The sequence below is a fragment of the Miniopterus schreibersii genome (genome assembly GCF_964146895.1).
Source record: "Miniopterus schreibersii genome assembly, chromosome: 19".
NCBI lineage: Eukaryota > Metazoa > Chordata > Mammalia > Chiroptera > Miniopteridae > Miniopterus > Miniopterus schreibersii.
The window spans coordinates 28783436-28802406 of NC_138119.1; the positions used below are offsets into that span (position 1 = coordinate 28783436).

The 18971-nt window shown below is 48.7% G+C and overlaps 1 protein-coding gene across 1 annotated transcript in view; it reads left to right on the forward strand.

Annotated features, from left to right (window-relative positions):
* The window catches only part of PLXNA2 (plexin A2), a 197483-nt gene that overhangs the window by 27415 nt on the left and 151097 nt on the right, over positions 1–18971 (forward strand). The window contains exon 3 of the mRNA XM_081121199.1: positions 4708–4890. Coding sequence (XP_080977325.1) covers positions 4708–4890 — 183 coding nt within the window. The remainder of the gene's footprint in view (positions 1–4707; positions 4891–18971) is intronic.

An 18971-nucleotide genomic window follows, 5' to 3' on the forward strand; every position in this document is an offset into this window, starting at 1 on the left:
TTAAAAATCACTTCTACTACTTAAAACTGTGTGGTTTTGGACTAGTTTTGTACCTGGTCTGAGCTGTAATTTTTCATCTTTAAAATAGAGCTAATAGTACTCTCTTTTATGGTTATTATGAAGATCAAATAGAAAATGTATGTCGAATGCTTAGCATAATACCTGACACATAATAAGCATTCAGTAAATGGCAGCTATAATTATTAATATTAATCATAATAATAACCAACTATTTGCTGTTATTTCACTTTTGTAAAATGAGACGGTTGAATTGGAAAATCTCCAAGAGTTCTTTATGGCACTAAAATTCTATAACCTATGGCCCCAACCAATCAGGAGAAATGGAGATGAAATAAAAGGGTTAAGCCCCTCACAGAGTCCTGCCTGGTTCCCATTGCCCAGAGGGGAACTTGTCAGGAGGAAACTGCTGATTCCTGCCTGCTTCTGAGCCAGAGAGTAGAGGAAGCCGACACCCTTCTCTGGCTCCAGTGGCTTGCAGAGAGACAAGCCTGGGCTAAGGACCAAAGAGCAGCAAAGTCACTGGGAGAGAGGTGACAGCAGGTGGGATGAAGACCTCAGAGAAAACAGCCCCTCACCACCATTCCTGGTGCAGCCTTTGCAGTGAGAAGGGGAGGGGAGAGGCTGCAATAGGAGGGACCTCTTGTAATCCAAGGAGTCCCAGACCTGAGGATCCAGAGGCATTTGGTGGCCTTAGAGGAGGTTAAGCATCAGTGGGAGAAGCTGTGGTCCCAGGGTTTAATTTTAACGTGATCTCTGGACAAACATGGAATTCTCAGGTGAAGGATTTGAATTCTCATAGAAGGGAGGAGGCAGGGGTCTATCATTCATTGAATAGCAGCTTATGTATTCAAGACTGTTCTGGGCAATTTAAATGTTATCTCACTTGATCCTCAGTATGACTCTATGAAGCAAAGATTTTCATCCCCATTTGACAGATCACAGAACAAAGGCTCATGAAGACCACGTACATAGCTTAAATCCACACACCTACAAATGATATAACAAAGAGTAGAATTCACTTCAGCTCATATGACTTCTGAGTCTGTTGGTGGCGAGTATGAAAATGCCAACAGGTGTTAGTGGTGAGTCTGGCTAAGAAAGAATTCAGAGCCAAGACTCAAACTTTAAGAGAAAGTTTACTTACAAAGTCACAGAGGTAGAAGAAGTGAGCTGTAGAAGAAATGGGCTTAGGGAACAAGTTACAGAAACAAAAGAAGTGGGGCCCTTGGAGCTTAGGAGAAAGAGAGAGACAAGGAAAACGAACCTGGGAGGGAAGTGGGAGGGGAAAAGAGCAGGCACACTCCTTAGGGAGCTACACTGGGTCCTCTGTCTTGAGGGTGTTTATCTGGAGGGCTCAGGGGAGGATCCCAATAGAATATTCATCAGCTTTTAAGGTGTGCTCTTTCAGGGTCTCTACTGATTGGTCAGTGCCAGAGCAAGGGGTCATTAGTCCATGCAGCCGGTCCTAATGTCGGCCATGGCATCGCTTATCTGGTTTTATTGCTTTTCTGGGCCTGGAGCTGAAACTACAACTGAAGTCTAGATATATCTGATGCAGGTCAGAACCTCATTGTCCTGGGGGCTTAATGCTTAAGGGCTATACTCCAGCCCCCTCGTCCCTTCCCCTTCTAAGAGGGACTAACCTGAAAGACTAGAAACATGCCAGGGAGGAAAGGTCAAGGGAGAGTCCAAAATGCATGACCAGCGATATGAAAGGTCAGGGAGTCTAAACCAATAACCAGCGATATGAAAGGTCAGGGGGCCTAAACCAATGACCAGCGCTATGAAAGGTCAGGGGGTCTAAACCAATGACCAGCAATATGCTAGGGGACGAAAGGTTACCCTGAGGAGGACGTCCTTGTTTTCTCAGTCTTACCCACTGCTAGGCACCTGGGGCTTTTTGCCCTGGCGACCCTCTGTACCTGGTCCATGTCCTTGCTCTGTTCGAGTCTGTCTAATTGCCTACCACAAGTCCAAGTTATTTCTGTCCAGCCGTGTTGCTTGAAGGAAAGCCATACTCCACAATCTCACATTTGAACAAAAGTGAAGAGGCATCAGGTGTTTGGGAGTATCTGACCGTTTAAAGGACAAAGAGAAATGTCAGCCATTCCCGGGGGTTTAGGCTCAGAACAAACCATTTTTCTTATGGTCTGCAGATAGAGTCAGGAATCCACGTCGAGAAATCCACAATCACCAGCAGATTTTCGCCTCTTCATCATTTCTCAGAAGCTGGCCTAGACTCTGCCTGTATCCAGACTCTGTAGCCTTATCAGCCTCAGGAGAAAGTGGGAAATAAACTAAAACCATGACAAGGACTTTCAGAAATAATCAATCTAACAGAGTTGAAAGGAAACATGATGATTACATGGTACAACCCCTTCACTTCACAGATAAGAAAACTGAGGCTCAGAGAGGGTATGTGACACATTAAGGTCATGTGGCTAGATAGCCTTAGAGACAGGACTGCAATCTAGGTCTTCCGAGTTTTCCGGGGCACCTGCTGCCTATGGTGTAGGGATGAGAAAGACAAGTATCAGATATAAATGGTTATCTCTGCTTCTCTGGCCTGCTTTCCTGGAGAACAAGAAGTTTCCACATGGGCTCCAGTGATGTGCTGGTGAACATTAAACAATTGGCTGTATGCAGGCTGTGATGGTGGTGGTGCTGGGAGCCTTGTCTAGAAGCATTTGCTAATTCCCATGGTGTAAATGCTCCCACTATAGCTGATTTCATGCCACCAGCGTCATATCACTGAATGCAGAGATGTACAGTCAACCCTCGTGAGCTGGCTCCAGCACACCCCTGCTTCATTCACTCCCTTCTCGAGAAGCTTATCCCTCTGCTGGGGCAGGGGGCGGGGGTGCAGTGGTGGCTCCATCTTACCAGAGTTCACAGAGTTCAAGGTTATCCTTAGCTTAAAAGTCAGTTCTCTTTCCTAAATACATACACACACTCGCACTCACACACACACGCTCATACGTACACACTCACACACACAAGAGCAGCCAGTAGCTACCAGTCGCAGGAGCGGCAGCTGTCTACAAAACACCGAGGAATCACAAGATACAAGCCTCTGTTCCTGTGGCCCTCAGCAGGGAGCGGAAGGGAAGACCCTGGATTAATAAACACTTGCTCTAGCTCCTAAGCCAGTTATTCCAAGGACATGGTGCTGTTGACGGGTGATGCACCAGCCAGCTATTTCCTGGGAAGGGTGAGAGGAGGAGGTTGAGGGAACAGGTTGCAGGTCCCTCCCTGGTGCTTTCTATGCTATCAGTCATTTCCTTCCTCCTCTGGGATCCCTTTCCAGGCCCAGAAGAAACAGCTGCCACACGCACGACTCGGGGCTCTTCCCGGCCCTGCGTCTGCAGCCTCTGCCTACGGGATCCCAGTTGTGCAGTCCACGGGGGCATTTCAGAGGACCCATCACGGCCCAGCCTCAGGATGGGCACTGGGCAGAGAACACAGGCTCCTTGGCAGCCCCTGTCCTCAGGAAGTATGCAGTCTTTTTTATTTAACTGAATGAGATCTTAGAAATAATCAATTTAACATCCCCTTCAACAGCAACCAAAGAGGATGTTACTGGTCCAAGTTTATACTTAGAGGTACTTAGTGGTAGAGCAGAGGCTGGAATTCAGGTCTTCCTACTTTCTGTCCAGCTATTTTTTTTTCTTTCAAACGTGTCCTAGTCTCACCTGGCCAGTGTGGCTCAGCAGTTGACTATAGATCCATGAACCAAGAGGTCACTGATTTGATTTCAGGTCAGGGCACATGCCTGGGTTGTGGGCTTGATCCCCAGTGGGGGGGGGGGGCATGCAGGAGGCAGCCAATCCATGTTTCTCTCTCATCTATGTTTCTATCTCAATATCCCTCTCCCTTCCTCTCTCTCTGAAAATAAATGATTTTTTAAAAAAAGAAGTGCCCTGGTCTCTCCTGAAAGATACACAGAAGCAGAACAGCACTCCCTTCAAATGTCTGGTAATAGGAAGGGCATCTATCACCCGAACATGGCTGAAGACCTGTACTGGACAACAGTGGAAATCATTACATAACATAAAACTCTCTTGCATTATTTCATTTGCTCCTCAATTCTCTCAGAAATGTGGGCAGGTAGTTTGACAAATGAAGAAACGGAGGTTTATATAGATTAAGTAACTTTTTCAAAGTGTCAGTTTCTGTTCAACCTTAGGATGACCATTTTCAATCTATCCCCAGTACAGAATGTGGTCGATAGTTGGCTTAAAATCCTTTATGCCCAAAGGGAGGCCTTTCATCCCAAGACACAAACAAGAAATCTTTTCCAGGCTGGTAGAAATCCAAGGTGGTTGCCTCTAAACTGAACCTCTACTGTCTAAATAGAAAGATCTCCACAAAATGGCATGGTCCACAGGGACATCAGAATGACCAGAAAATGAGTTTAAGCCAGTTTTACAAATCACCCCTAGATTTCAATGGGTGACTGCAGGTGAGTGAGGAAGGCTGTCGGTTCCCCTCTCTAGTTTCACAGGATGCTCTGCGGGATTCGTGGGTCCGCTGGTGAGATGCTGTTTGCAGCATGTGTAAGGACCCTGCACCCTGTACCTTGCTGAATGAAGCCTGGTGTCCTAGGGCTGGCGATAGGGGGTGCGCTATCGACTGACTGCCATGACTTTGCTGTTATTCACTCCATTTTCCTCCCTTCCCCTCTAGCCGGTCCCCATCGATGACAACTTCTGTGGATTAGACATCAACCAGCCGCTTGGAGGTTCCACTCCCGTGGAAGGCTTGACCCTGTACACCACCAGCCGGGATCGCATGACATCAGTGGCCTCATACGTTTACAATGGCTACAGTGTGGTCTTTGTGGGGACTAAGAGTGGCAAGCTGAAAAAGGTAAGAGCCTGTGTCCCTCGACACCTCCGTGCCCTTCAGCTCCTCAGCCGGGAGCCCCTCTGGAAGGCAGCTGTTGGTGGAGAGTGAACTACAGGCAACTCTGATTTTCTTGGTGGATGGGGTCAGATAGTGGAGCAGGTAGGGGTTAATTTTGCGGCTTCTCTTCTAGCTGTTTCCCCCAGCCATCAGTCAATGAGTGTCTAGGAAATGCGAACATATTTCAGTATTGCCCACACTTTAAGGAATTAGGGAGGTGCGTCTGCCTAAGGGAGAAAACCTTTCACTCTTTATCTCCAAGTCAACCAGAACTGATCTGATTTTTTGATCCTCTGTATTATAAATGGCCAACATTACAGATTCCTCCCCGCCGCCTGGAGAGTTGATGGTACTGGTCAAAAGTCTTTGTTGAGTCCAAAGCAGCTGGTTAAAGCAGATTATGGGTCTCCATTCAAAAAACATGGGCAAATGGTGGGGCTGCTCTCTGAGGGTAGACAGTGCCTGGGTAAGAGGCCGTTGTTCTGTTTTCCCTCTTCCTGCAATTACAGAGTCTTCCCCATTCCTCCATTGCCACCCCCCTCCCCCAAGACTTGAGCTTCCAGGAGGAAGTAGGCATCTTACCCTATGGCTGCACTAGGCACCTCTGCCAGCTGGAGGGCATGGGCTGTCTGGGCTGGCAGCGTGGGCGGCCTCTTGTGCAGCAGGCTGAAGCCAGTAGCTTGTACCTGCTTGTCTGGTGCTTGGGTGCAGAGACCGAGCACAGTCTGGTTCATTATGTGGGATTACAGTGGCCACATTCTTTCCGGTCCCAGCTAATCCCTTTTTCCTAAACTTACCCTCCTGCCACCTTTCCCCTGTGCCCCCACTTGTAGATCAAGGCACATGCAAGACCTCACCAGGTCTCACCCTTGATGTCGACATCACCTCTGCAGCTCTTTCCTCCTAATCCGTTTAGAGCCCCGGAGAGATGTTGTTTGGGATGTGGAGGGGGTGGCAGGGAGGGAGCCTGAGGAAGAATTTCCGTGATCTGCTTGTTCTGAGCTGCTGCCAAAGGAGGTGAGAACAACTGGCCTGGGTTTGTGTGGGTGCTGAACCCTCCAGACCTCTTCTGGTGTTCTTGAGACCAACGCCCTTTAACCCTTTCTCACTCTGTGGAAAGGTTCCTGTGCTGTGCCCGCTCCTCTGCCTGGGGCTGTGGACCCTGGCTGGGTGTTTCGGCTCATGGAAGGGAGGATGAGTGTGTTCCTGCTTTCCCAAATGGGGGTGAGGGGGACTGCTTTATGAGAGCCCACTAAGATTTTAAAAGAGACATATTCCACCAAGACAGGGTTCAACTTGGAGCCTGAGGCTGGCTACTTCCCTGCTCAGCAGGCTTACCTTACAGTTGGGTAGACTGCTCTTTGCAAGGGGGCGTTGGGCCAAGGGGCCTAGGGGAGCTGAAATCTAGCCTCAGCTCTCCTTGTCAAGCCATGTACCCTTGGGTATAAACATTCACCCAGACGGGCTCCTCTTACTAATCTATCTGCCCATAGAGATCACCTTTTTCTAAACTACACAAAAACTACCTAGGGTCCAGCAGTAGCCACAGGTGTTCTGGATCATTCGTGTAACTCTGTCTCCTTTATTCTCTTGAAAGTTTTATTAAAAGCAGGGGCCATGCCTTATTCATATGCATTTCCTTCTTTCTACCTGATTTTTTCACTCTGTGGTCACACATGGGATAAGCCTTTAAAATGTTTTGAAAAATAGAACCATTCTCTAAGGAAACTTAGAGATCATCTGGCCTAATATTCTCACTATTCAGCAGGGAAACTGAGGCCCAGAGAAGAAAAGTGATCTGTTCAAACCTAGAGACTAAAACAAGTTGTTTCTTGCCCTGACACCTAGTTTGACGCCATTGTTACTTAAAGAGGGGGCCACAGAGCCCAGGGATGGAGGCTCCAGGCTTGCTGCGGGGTTCAGCCAGGGGCTGGTGCCTCTGCTCCTTTTGGTCTTAGATGTGAGTTAAGGAGTTAGTGTTTGCTGAATGGACGGGTGAAGACTGAACAGAGGAGGAACGACCCAGCCAGACTCAAAAGGACGCTGTGCTGACCTTCCTCGCATCTCTGTGCATCTTGCATAGAACAAGGGGCAGCTCGGGGCATCTTTCCAAGCCACACACCCAAGCGAGCAAAGTTCTCCAAACCCTGGCAGACAAGTCGCTATGGGGGCAATGCAGTGGGTTCAAGGGCAAGGCTAGGAGCGGGGCTGCCCTCAGCTTGTTGCAACCTGCAGGCTGGCTGCTCCTTTTCACTCTTTGCTTTGCCTTGCTTTGACTGTTTCTATGAGCTCATAATACCCCTGCTTCTCTGTGCAACTCACCCTTTCTTCCCACCCACACTCCTTTAAGGCACCTGGTACTCACACCCCGGCTCCCGCTGGCCTCCCGCTTACCCACCCATCCCTCTCCAGAGAAATGGCCCATGAGGAATTTATGGAATGTCCCCAGGAAACCCTACCATGGTCCAGGCCCCATAGCTCTTTCAACACAGGAAGGAAAATGGAAAAAAAGAGCTAAGAGTGTAGAGAGGGGAGGGAAGCAGGCTGTGTCAGAGCTGCGGGCTTTTTCCCGGCCCGCTGCGGCGTCTGTCAGACTGCCCAGCCCTCATGTATCTCAGCCCATAAGAAGAGGAAATCCCTGAGAGGGGAAGTTCAGAGGAAGCAGGGACTCACGGTGAGCACCTAAGCATGAGGCCACTGCCTCAGAGTCACAAATATGCAGAAGGACCCGCAGGAAAAGGGACAAGACCTTAAAACCAAGATGTGAGATGTGAGATGCTTGCACAGGCATACAGGTGACAAGAAGGCAGGGGAAGCTTCACCACTGGGATGGAACAGTTCCAGAGAAACCAGCTGCAATAGAGCAATCGATCCAGAAGGCTTTATCAGGGAGGAAGATAGCCAGGCTCTGCTTAAAGACTGAAACAGGTGTTGCCTGGCTGGCATGGCTCAGCGGTTGAGCATTGACCTAGGAATCAGGAGGTCACAGTTCAATTCCTGGTCAGGGCACATGCCTGGGTTTCGGGCTCAATCCCCAGTAGGGATTGCACAGGAGGCAGCCGATCAGTGACTCTCTCTTATCCATGTTTTTATCTCTCTCTTCCTCTCTCTGAAATCAATAAAAAAAAAATATTTTAAATAAAGAAAAACTGAGACAGGTCAACGGATGAGTTGGAGCTATGAGAGAAGGGCACTATAGACCATGGGTGCCACATTGAGAAGATGCAATGCATGTGCCAGGAGGGTCTAGGGTGCACTTGGGGGTACAGAGTGCCATGAGGACCCAAGCCCACAGAGAAGCAAGTGAGAAGGACCTTGGGACTTTCACTGACCACAAGATGACAGGAGTCAACTGTGTGATACAAATGAGCCAAGTTAGTTAGTCTTCATAACACTAACAGAAGGACCACTTCCAGGTCATGAGGAGAGGTGGCTCCACATTGGAGATAACATTGTAAGAAGGCCTTAAGCCTGCTAACGTGTGAGATAAACAAGAACTGGAAGGATGTGGAAGTCATGCTATATAAAGAATATTGTTAAAAAGATGTTAAGCCAAGGTAAGAAGAGTAAATGAGGAGACCAGACAGTTTTCTTCAGATACTGTAATTTACTGAGCACGTATTATGTGTCAGGTGTCATCCTCAGAGCTTTAAATCTATTAACTCACTCAGTGTGTAACTCCATAAGGTAAGTGCTGTTTTACATACGAGGAAATGCAGGCCAAGAAAGGTAAAGAAATGAGTCTAAGGCCCCATAGCAAGTAAATGGTAGACCCAGGATTTGAACCTTGATCGTCGGGTTTACTTAGTCATTCAGTAAAGATGAATTAGACTTATTTGCTGTGACCCCAGAGAGCAGAATAGGGCCATTGGGTAGGCGTGACAGTAGATTAACTTTCCACTTTAAAAAAGGAAGCTTCTTACAGCCAAACTGTTAATGGAAAGAGTTGACTCAAGAGGTAGTGAGCTCCCAGTCAGTGGAAATATTCAGGCAGAGACCGAATCATCCTGGATCAGGGAAGCTGTAGGGGGTCTCCTGCGCTAACATGACCTTTGCAATTCTACGGCCAGTCTTTCTCTGCCTCCTTTGGTGAGAGTGGGTGATAAGGGTGGGCAGGCTGTGGCAGAGCACAGGAGCAAAGACGGGGAGGCCAAGGCCCCTGGGTGTGGGCTTTGAAATCATGGCTGGGTTCGAGCTTGCCCTCAGAGCGTGGTGAAAAGCCCCCAGGGTCGAGGAGTAGGTGCTTGGCACAGACCAGGAAAGGCTTCTCCAAGGTGACGAGGGTAGGAGGCCTGGGGCAGGAGCTAGGGGAGCGACGGCAGGCTGTTCTGGGCCGGTTGACTGCGATGACATGCTCCTGGCTAAGAGCAGGCAGTGGGAGGCCAGAGACGAGATGCTGGGAGCTAAGGCCAAAGCACACAGAGGAAGAGCAACAGTTGGAGGAAGAGCAGTGGTAACAGGAACTGCAGCCTCATTTAATTCAGCTTCCCAGGTGGAAGGGAGGAGGCCAGGTGAAGCACAAGTCCTGGGGCAAAGGAGGGAAGGGCCCAGCTGAGAAGGCAGAAGCCACCAGGACATGGGGGGAAGGACTCATGTCCCTTCCCTCGCTGGGCAAAGTCCCTGAGGCTCCTTCTCTTCATCTGCAGCTGCTAACACTGCTGCTTCAGCCCAGGCCTCCTCTAGCCCCGGGCCTTACAGCAGCAGACAGTGCTGGCTCTCTGATCTCTGTCCCCCCTGGAAACTGCACTGGAAACTTGCCTGCTGCCCAGAGCCTGGTGAGGTGTCCTCCACCCTGTCCCTGAAACATCTGAGTAATGCCCTCCTCAGACCCCTCACAGCACGTAGTTTTGCTCTGACAACATCTGACCCTGAAGCAGCTACATGTGCCCACCTCTCTTGAGATTCCCAGATCCTCGAGGACAGGGACCCACCTTTCGTATTTATGTCACCCAGCCCCACTGTCAGATCCAACATCTCTCACACATTAGGTGCTCATTAAATTTATGTCGAACTTACTGGGTACCTCCTCCTTGCCAGACACCTTTTTGCACAGATTAGAATAGATCAGACACCAAGAGTGACTCCTGTTGACGTGGCTGGTTTGCAAAGGAAGGAAGTTATTGTGTGTTGCGTAGGCTGGGGGGGGGGGGGGGGGGGGGAGGGGGGAGGGTTGGGGAGGAAGACTCGGGAACAAGAGAACTAAGGATGGGTTACAGGAAAAATTTGTTTGCTGGTTAACAACACTTGGAAGAGGGTAGGGTGGTACTCTCAGGGATGTTGACTGGGGGGGAAGCAGGGGGTGGCGTTTATATTGTTGCTAGAGATCCCTAGAATAGCATGGGGGGCAGGCATCCAGCTCACCGGGATCCGAGGCAGGCGTGCCTACAGCAAGGAGGCAGGTACAAAGGCTCAGGTAACCACCGCTATCCCTGTGCCCTTTTCAAGTTCTGGGGTGGGGGTGGCCTCTTTTGGCACCACCTTATTTCCCATTACCTAACAGCCAGCTGCAGAAGTGCCTGTGAAACTCTTGAGGAAAATTCTTTCTGCCTTTCCCTAAGGGACATACCAAGGCAAGGTCTCCAGTCCGCAGCCCACAGGAAGCGCTGACGTCCCAGCCCTATTCTTCTCTCTGTAATCTCACCAACAATTTGCTAAGCAAAGCCAGGAAAACTAAGCTTCTTGTAGTAGCAGCTTAGGGGCTGGAAAGAATCCATCCAGAGCACGAAAGTATTAATTCTCCCAGGCCTCGGAATGATTGCTGTTACTTGATAACGCTGATTACTTACAAGATACCTTTCCATGGTCCCTTCTGTCTTCCACAGATACTTCCATTAAGTGTGGTGTTCGTCCCCTGCATCTCTACTCCATTTTACAGATGTGCAAAACTGAGCCACAGAGATAATTTTTAAATATCTTGCCCAAGGTTATATGGCCCCTCCATGGGCAATATTGACATTGGTGATTATACTTCCTTCCAAAACACACACAGAAGTTCCTAACCTTTGACTTGGCTCCCTCATGGGGTGGAGTTGTCTTGGCAGACAGAAGGCCGAGTTGGATGAAACGCTGAGAAACATGCCTTTCTCTCTGTGCCAGCCCCACCAAACAATAGCCACTCATTCCTCTGAGTGGAAATGATTCACTCGTCTCTCAGTGTGAACCCTAGATCCTGTAAACAGCCAGGGCTGCGAGTCCAATTCCAGGAGACCTCACGGCTCTCCTGGGACCTGTGACTACTCAGCCAATGCCCTAAGTCCCCGGGCATCTCAGCAGTGCTGGGGCTGGGGGGGCAGGGGTCGAGGGGAGACACCTTCTCTCCCTTCCCCGGAGCCTGCGTGGAAGAGACCGGTGGTGGCTCGGAACTCACTGCCACAGCCCTAGGAATGAGTCTGGCTCCCTGCCCAGACTCCTGCCGCCAAACTCGCTGTTTGTTTTGTTGTTTTATAGCCCTCTTGAGTCCAGAGAACTGGTCTTCTGAAAGCTGGGAAAGGCAGCATTTGGTTGGCACAGGGAAGGAGGCATATTTACAGAGTCCCCCTCCACACTACTGACCCCCCTCTTCCCCCTGCTTGACCATGACAGGTGTAGAGAGGGGGTGTGGGTTTCTATCCATAGCCCCAGTGACCCCAGGGGAGGAGGCCCTGATCTCCCAGAGCCGGGCTGAAAGGGAGGCACTGAAGACGCATTTATTTTTTTGCACCTTTTGTGCAGCTCTTAATATGCTTCAATCCTGGACAATCCCTTTAGGAGGCATCAGGCTGTGTACTCAGCAGGCCGCTTCATATCCAAGAGTTTGCCCCCTTGGAGCTCAGGGCTTCATCACAAGTTGGGGTGAGGGAGGGGGTGGAGCTCACGGAATCCAGGTGACCCAAATAGGCTGTGCAAAATCTCCAAGAGGCCAAGGTACTAAAGTTACAGAGCTCTCATCTTTAGGAAAACACAAACCACGCAGATGCATATCTTTCAGCCCAGGGTGCCTTGCCTGCCTGTGGAACAGGGTTGGAAGGGACCTCCAAAGACCAGCGAGTCCAGGCCAGTTGTCTGCCTTCAAGTAGGAATTGATTTCCATAACAAAGAGTATATGAGCTTATAGGATGCCCCCCTAACTCCAGCTTCCTTGGGTGTAAAATGAGAATAACTATAATATCTGCCTCATGAGATCGTAACCAGGATTAAATGGAATAATCCATTATTGAACGAAAACTTATTGAATACCTACTATGTGCCATTTGTTGGGTATAATTAGTGAACAAAATAATCAAAATTGCCTTTCCTAATGAAGATTATATCTTAATGTGGGAAGACAGAAAAAAAAAACATGGGTAAACACAATATAGAATGCTTAGGAGATAATTAGTGCTGATGGAAAAAATAGAGCATAATGAACTAATTCCAGGCAAGTGCAGTGCCGAGCCAGAGCGTATGTGAACTTGAGTATTACCACTGTTGCTACTGAATTTGTGAGCCTCGATTTTTTTCCTCTGTGGAGCGGGTAGTAATGAACACTTTGCATGGTTATTGTAAGGACTAAATGAAAGCAAGTTCTTAGTCTGGTGCTTGGCACAGAAGTTTTTTTCATGATTATCACTAACATCTTTGAGCCCCCCCCCCCAACCCACTCTACTCTGGCTCCCTGGGGAAGTGGAACTGTCATATCAGCCTCCTTTTTAGTGACATGTTTGCAAGGTCAGATGGAGGAAGAGAATCCTGCCCCCTGCCCCCAGCCCTGAGTCATGGGAAAAAATACTTAGAAGACAAGACCAGCTGAGCCGAACTAATCTACTCCTGCTGGACGTTGGCACCAGCTGCATTAGTCACCAGTGAGAGCTTTCCGGGTTCCCTATCGCCAAACTATGCATGGACCCCTCCCCAGGGCGGGGCTGGGGAAGTGGCCGGTCAGCTCTTGCAGCTTTACAGAACTAACTAAAACAGGCCTATTTGGTGCCCTTTGCACGCTCCCAAGGTGACCATAACATCCTAGGGCTACACAGCTCTATGTGAGATTAACTGTGTGATCTTGGGGGACTTCAGTTTCCTCCACTGGTCCACTAATGCTACCTTGTGAGATTGCTGTGCACGTCAGACATGGAGGGTGTAAGGTTACCTAACGCAGAGACCGATGCATAGTAGGTGCTTAATAAATTGCAGCCATTGCTGCTCTCACTACTCTCACTACAAACATGACTCACTAATATTGCTACTGCCCCCCTACACTGTTACCATGCTTTTCTTCCAAGGGCCCAGCCAGATTCCCTCGGTTTCTATTATCTCCTTAATCCCATGACATTTTGAATAAACAGGAAGGGTTGGGATATTTCTCTGCTCTGTTGCACATAGTAATACTCAGATTATGGACTTACTCAGGGTCACACGGTAAATAAAGGGAAGATGTGAGAATTGGAACCAGAGCTACAAATATTTCAGGTGGAGATGAGCCCAGCATATGCTTAGGTCACTTTCATAGTCCAAAGATGACAAAGCTAAAAGCTTGTAGCTACTTGAACTTCTATTTCCTTCCTGTTTTCATGTGTTCTTCTGTCCTGGGAAGCAAGTGCAGAGATGCAGGTGGTAAAGGTCAGCTAAGGTCTGTCCTTCAGAGTCTCCTCTTGGGATTCTGTCGCTCTCCTGCTCTCAGCTTCTAGAAAGGTTTCTGGACTCCAAGGTGGGGCAGAAGTTTAGAAGCTGGTGCCTCTCGAGTTGTCCAATCAGCCATCACTGCCTGATACCACATTCTGGTTTTCTGTTTCAAAGGCTGCTGCCACCAGTTGGATGTCCCCACCTAAACTGAGAGGGGCAGTGGCATCAATAGGCTTTAGTGACAAATCCAGACTCCTCAAGCTTTACTGTCACAGTGGGCGAGAGCACAGCCAAGGAAGGGGGAGAGACCATGGAGCTGGGACCCTGCAGAGGGTTCAGGGACATCCCCCCAGGGGGAAGGTTGACTCTATCCCACAAGGTCAAGAATCTCCCTCTGATTTTATAGCTAAAAAGGACCTCAAAAAACTGGTCCAGCCTATAGACTTTGGGCAGTTGAGATATTTATTCTATTTTTATGGATAAGACAGCGGAGGCCTAGAAAGGTTAAGTGATCTGCACAAAATCACCGAGGTTCTTGGCAACATAGGCAAGACTAAAATCCAGGTCTTTAGGTTGCAATTTTTGAACTCTCTGTATCAAATGAAAGAACGTTACCTCTGCACAAAGCATCAGACTAACCCCTGCCTTCCCCTAGCATGCAAGCATTTCCTAATCAGGACTTAAAATTGTTCTGGGGATCACTCTACCTAAGGCAAGAGTCTCACTGAGTGTCCTACCGCAGGCCTGACCATGCAGCCTTGCTCTGGGGTGACCAGCTTCCCTGAGCCCTCACCCCACATGTCTCAAGGATGTTACTAGAGCCTGGCCAGCAAGGAGGCCTATTTAATCACAAAATCCATGCCTTGGGGCTAAGAAGTTCTGACAAATCATAGCACTGAATTGGGAATCTCAAGTCTTACATGTTAGTTCTCTCTCTAGGCATTCCACTTTTGGGGACGTGGAGGGTCTATTACAAATTAAGCACTTACTCGCTAAGCCCTGGGATAAGTGTAGTTGTTTGTTTTTTTCAGTTAAGCCTCACACTACTCTTATAAGATAAGAATTAATATTATGTCCATTTTCCGGATGAGCAAACTGAGCTCTAAGTTAGGTAACCTGCCAGAGTCACATTGCTACCAAGTGGAGAGCTAGAATTTGAATCCAGACCTCTCTGACTCCAGACCTGTGCTTCGTTGACCACCAGCTTTTAGCACTCTGATTCCGTTTGTCCACCCATAACCCACCAGTGGCCCTACAGAGAGCTACCAGGAGATGCAGAGAGGAGTAGAAGAGCTAACACTTTGAGCTTTTTCCAGCAAAGATGCCCTGGAAACCCAGGACATGGCAGCTGTCACCTCGGCACACGCTGCCTTGTGTCCCTCCCTTCAGGCCTCCCTCTCCCCCTTCCCACCCAGCCCAGCCCAGGCCACAATGGATGGGGTGGCAGCCTTTTGTGCCACACACAGTCCCAGCTGACTCCCCTTTCTCCAGGCATCATTGTTTGCTGTGAGCTCTCTGAAGGGGAGACAAAGGAGTATTGCTGACAAGGCCAAGAGCTGCTGTGTAAAGCGAGGGGCCTGGTCCCATCACCCGTGCATCCCTTGAAGCCCCAGGGCTCTTCTTCAAAGGCGCTGTCTGGGATCTTTTGTGTGCCAGTCATACCCATTCAGAGCTGGCCGGGCAAAGAAGGAGGACACTGAAAAATGGAGTCATTTTCGTCTGGTAAAATTGGAGGCGACATTAATGCAATAGTTAACAGCAGACCACGTGTGGGGGGAAGGGGCAGGATGCTTGTTCTCTGTTTACGGGCTTATGCAATTCCATCAATATTGATGCCTGATGCCTTTGATTCTGACACTAATCATTGCTATGAATTAAATTTTCAGCCATATAATTAGGATTGCTATTAATAGGGCCCTGAGCTAAGCACTACGATGCAGCATGTCTTTTTCTTGATAGAAAATGGCATCCTTGGCACTCAGCTAATGGGGCGCACCTGGGATTTGCCAAGAATGATATGAAAATTATACCTTCTATATTGGTTCTGGGCCTTTACTAAAATACCAGCGAGCAAAGGTGAGGCTGGACGAAAGGCTCTCTCCTGCCCAGTGCTGTGGGCAGCAATTAGGTATCTCGCAGGCTCTTTAAAGTCTTCAGGAAAGAATATGCCAGAGCCAGTGTTGGTCGCTCATGGTCAAGCCTTGGACAGCTCACCGTCAGGAAGGTCTCCCTTAAATCTGACCTAATGCTGGCTAGCTTAGCCTAGGAGACCAGATGCTTTGGTAGTTTCTTCTTCAGACTTTAAGGTGGCAATGAGCCAACTAAGGAAAGAGGAACATCTCCTATGCCCTAAGCGTGGGTAATGGGGCTGAGTCCAGTTGAGCCTCATTTCTCAGTAGGTGATTGGGCAAGACCCCCACTCAGAACCGATTCCCAGGACCCCCACCCAGAACACTCCTAAAAGAGGCTGCTGCTACACCTGGTGGGGAAGATGAGCTCTCCCATGGCCAGATGCTTCTCTAGGTAAATGTGCGGCGTTGGCTGACCAGGGAGCCCAGTGTTTTATTGTTATCAGACCCCCAGTTCAGTGTTGGCGACTCTCCATGCCCCCATTCACCTCCAGTTTGAGTAATCACGTGTTACCATGCACACAAGGGTTCTCTGACCCTTTTGCAATAGCACATGTGGTGCCCACCCCCCTCCCCGCCACCTCATCACTTGGAATAATAATACACACCACTTGGCATAAGGGATGCATTAGTCCCTGCTCTTTGACCTTCAGACTGGAAATAATTTTTCCTCCAAATCATTTATTGATTTTTTTTTCCCCTTTCATATGTTAAAGCCATTGTGAGAAGACAATGGTATGAGTTCAAGTCCTAACTCTGCTATTTGTTAAGGATGAGACCCTGGCTAACTTATTTCCCCTCTTGGAAGCTTGGAGTTGAGAATTGTCATCTTTAAAATAGGGATAGTAATAGCTACTTTATAAAGCTTAGAATAACTTTGAAGAATTATGTGGATTGCTTATTATAGGTCTTCTATGTCTAATAAGACTCCCCATCCCCTTCTCTTTCTCTTCTCACACAACCTAGATAGAAAGGACAGTGGGCTAGCTCTTGGTACCTGTGACATTCAGAGAAATGCCACTTTACTTTCCTCCATTCTTGGGGACAGGGCAAGGAAAATTAACTCTTCCAAAACACGTGTGAACGGGAATGTGAATTCCAAATGCCTTCAGGCTTTTTCTCACCATAAACTGAAAGGCTGAATGGGGGTTCCTTGCCCGACTGTAGGTACCCTAGTTTCTGCGGTTTCTCCTTCTTCTCAAGTAGTCCACGGTCCTGGGTGAACTGAATTCACCCTTGAGATCAGGGCCCAGAGCTCCAGCCAGCTCGTAGACCCTGAGTGCTTCCAAGGTATGGAGACAGGGATGAGAGCATCCTAGCATCACCCAGAACAGAGGCTCTGACTATACAGGATTTTTATTCACTCTGCCTTCTGCCCCACACACACCCAGTACCCTTACACATTCTATCAAAGTGCACACTTCAAGGCAAATGGGTGGACACAGAGCAACTGGCCAACAGCCAACATTAACCAGAAAATGTAGGTGCTTCGCCATGTAAAACCCTAGGGAAAAAACATGCGTGGTTGAGTCCTCGACTTGAATGTTCCATTAATTACCAAACAACTGTTTTGCTCTTCATACCTGAAGTTGAGCGGGATGGAGATTATTGTTGAGTTATTGTTGGTAAAGCTGCTGTTTTAATTCCCACTAAGTAGAGAACATAATTCAGTCGTCTTAATGTTGGAAATTAGCCTGATGCTGGGCAAGTACGTAGTTACTCATACGTGCATCCAAGCATACACTTAACATAATTATCCTCACCCACTTCTGTTCTTTAGTTATTTGCAAAATCTTGGATGATACAAACAAAACTCCAAAATTCACTCACCCTCTGAGGTACTGTGATGCACCCACAAACCCTCCTGCGCCTTCGGTCTTTCTGAGAGTTTAACTGCTCTGGAACCCGTAAAACATGGAGTAGCTTCAGTCTCTGACAGATAGGTGGTATCCCCAGAGGCATGACCGTAGAGAAATAGAGGAAAAATTATGTCCCACATCCCCCCACCATCAAATCACAGAAATAAAAAATCTGTCTCCTTGGTGCCTCCCCAGTATTTATGTCTGAGCTCAGCAGACACCCCTGGGCTGCGGCCAGTCCGTATTCGCATTAGTCCATTACGCTTTTTATGATGCATGTTACCCACCGACCACTCCTCCCCCAGTGCAACATTTTATGACTGTCCTTTTCATTTCTGGAAAGAGCCTCACAGAATGGCAGATGCCTGCATTTCCCCACCCTTTGGGGAGCTATTTGTAGGCAGCCTGTCCCAGGCCATAAACAACGGGAAATAAACCACAGCCACTGGCAATAAATGCATCCAAGGCCAAGGAGATGCAGAGAGTAGGGAGGCTGGGGTAAGCGTGGTGGTGTCCGCACAAGCCCAGGGACCGGTGGATATGGGATAGATGCTACCGACAAGGAGTCAAGGGCTGGTGCAGAAGTGGATGCCGCCTCCCAGATTTCCCTGAAAGCTAGAGGGAAATCCTATCACTCTCTCATGCCCAGGTCCCCCACTGATGCCACTTGTCCCTTAACTGCAGTCAGAACAGGTAAACCTTCCAGTAAGGAGAGGATGGTTCCCTTTGACGTGCTTTCCTCCTGCTAGCTCATGTTGCTATTACATAGACCACCACGTGCTGCTCATCTCCCATCAATGCTTTTAGACCTTGAAGGAACTTCTCAAAAGCTTCTCTGCCTTTCTGCACTCTCTCTCCTTGTGACACCACCCCTACCTCTCCCTCCCCCCCTCCAATACTCTCCCCCCTTTATCTTGCCCAAGGCCAAGCCTTACCAATCAGTCACCACTACTTCTGGTTTATTAAAACCTCAGCCGGGGCTCTGGTGGCTGTGGCGGTGATATTTATTTATCTCTGCTTTTAAGCTGCACCCACGAGCAAGTCACTTGTGACAGCACCTGGACCCAGCTTTGCTCCAGAATGGCACCCCTGGGAGAACAAAACAAATTCTGGATGAGTAATTGGTCTAGTGGAGATTTCAGATTCTTCCTACAGGAACAAACCGCAACCGAAAGCAGGGAAGAGAGCGAAGATGGGGAGGGGGCGCCGAAGGACAGCCAGCAAGGCCCTGAATAATTAGTGCATCCATGAGCTTTCTTTTTTATCAGCCGCGTCTTAGTGACGGGACGCACACAGAGGACAGAGGTGATGTTCTTTCTCTCCTTATTGGTTTTGGGCCCCACATCAAATGGAAACACGTAGATGAAAGTGCTGCGCATTTACAATGTCTGTACCCATCAGACTGCTGGAGATAGTAGCTATTATAGTGCGTGTATGCTTTTTTGCAGTGAGCTGCTAAATTATTTATTGGGCGCTGGGC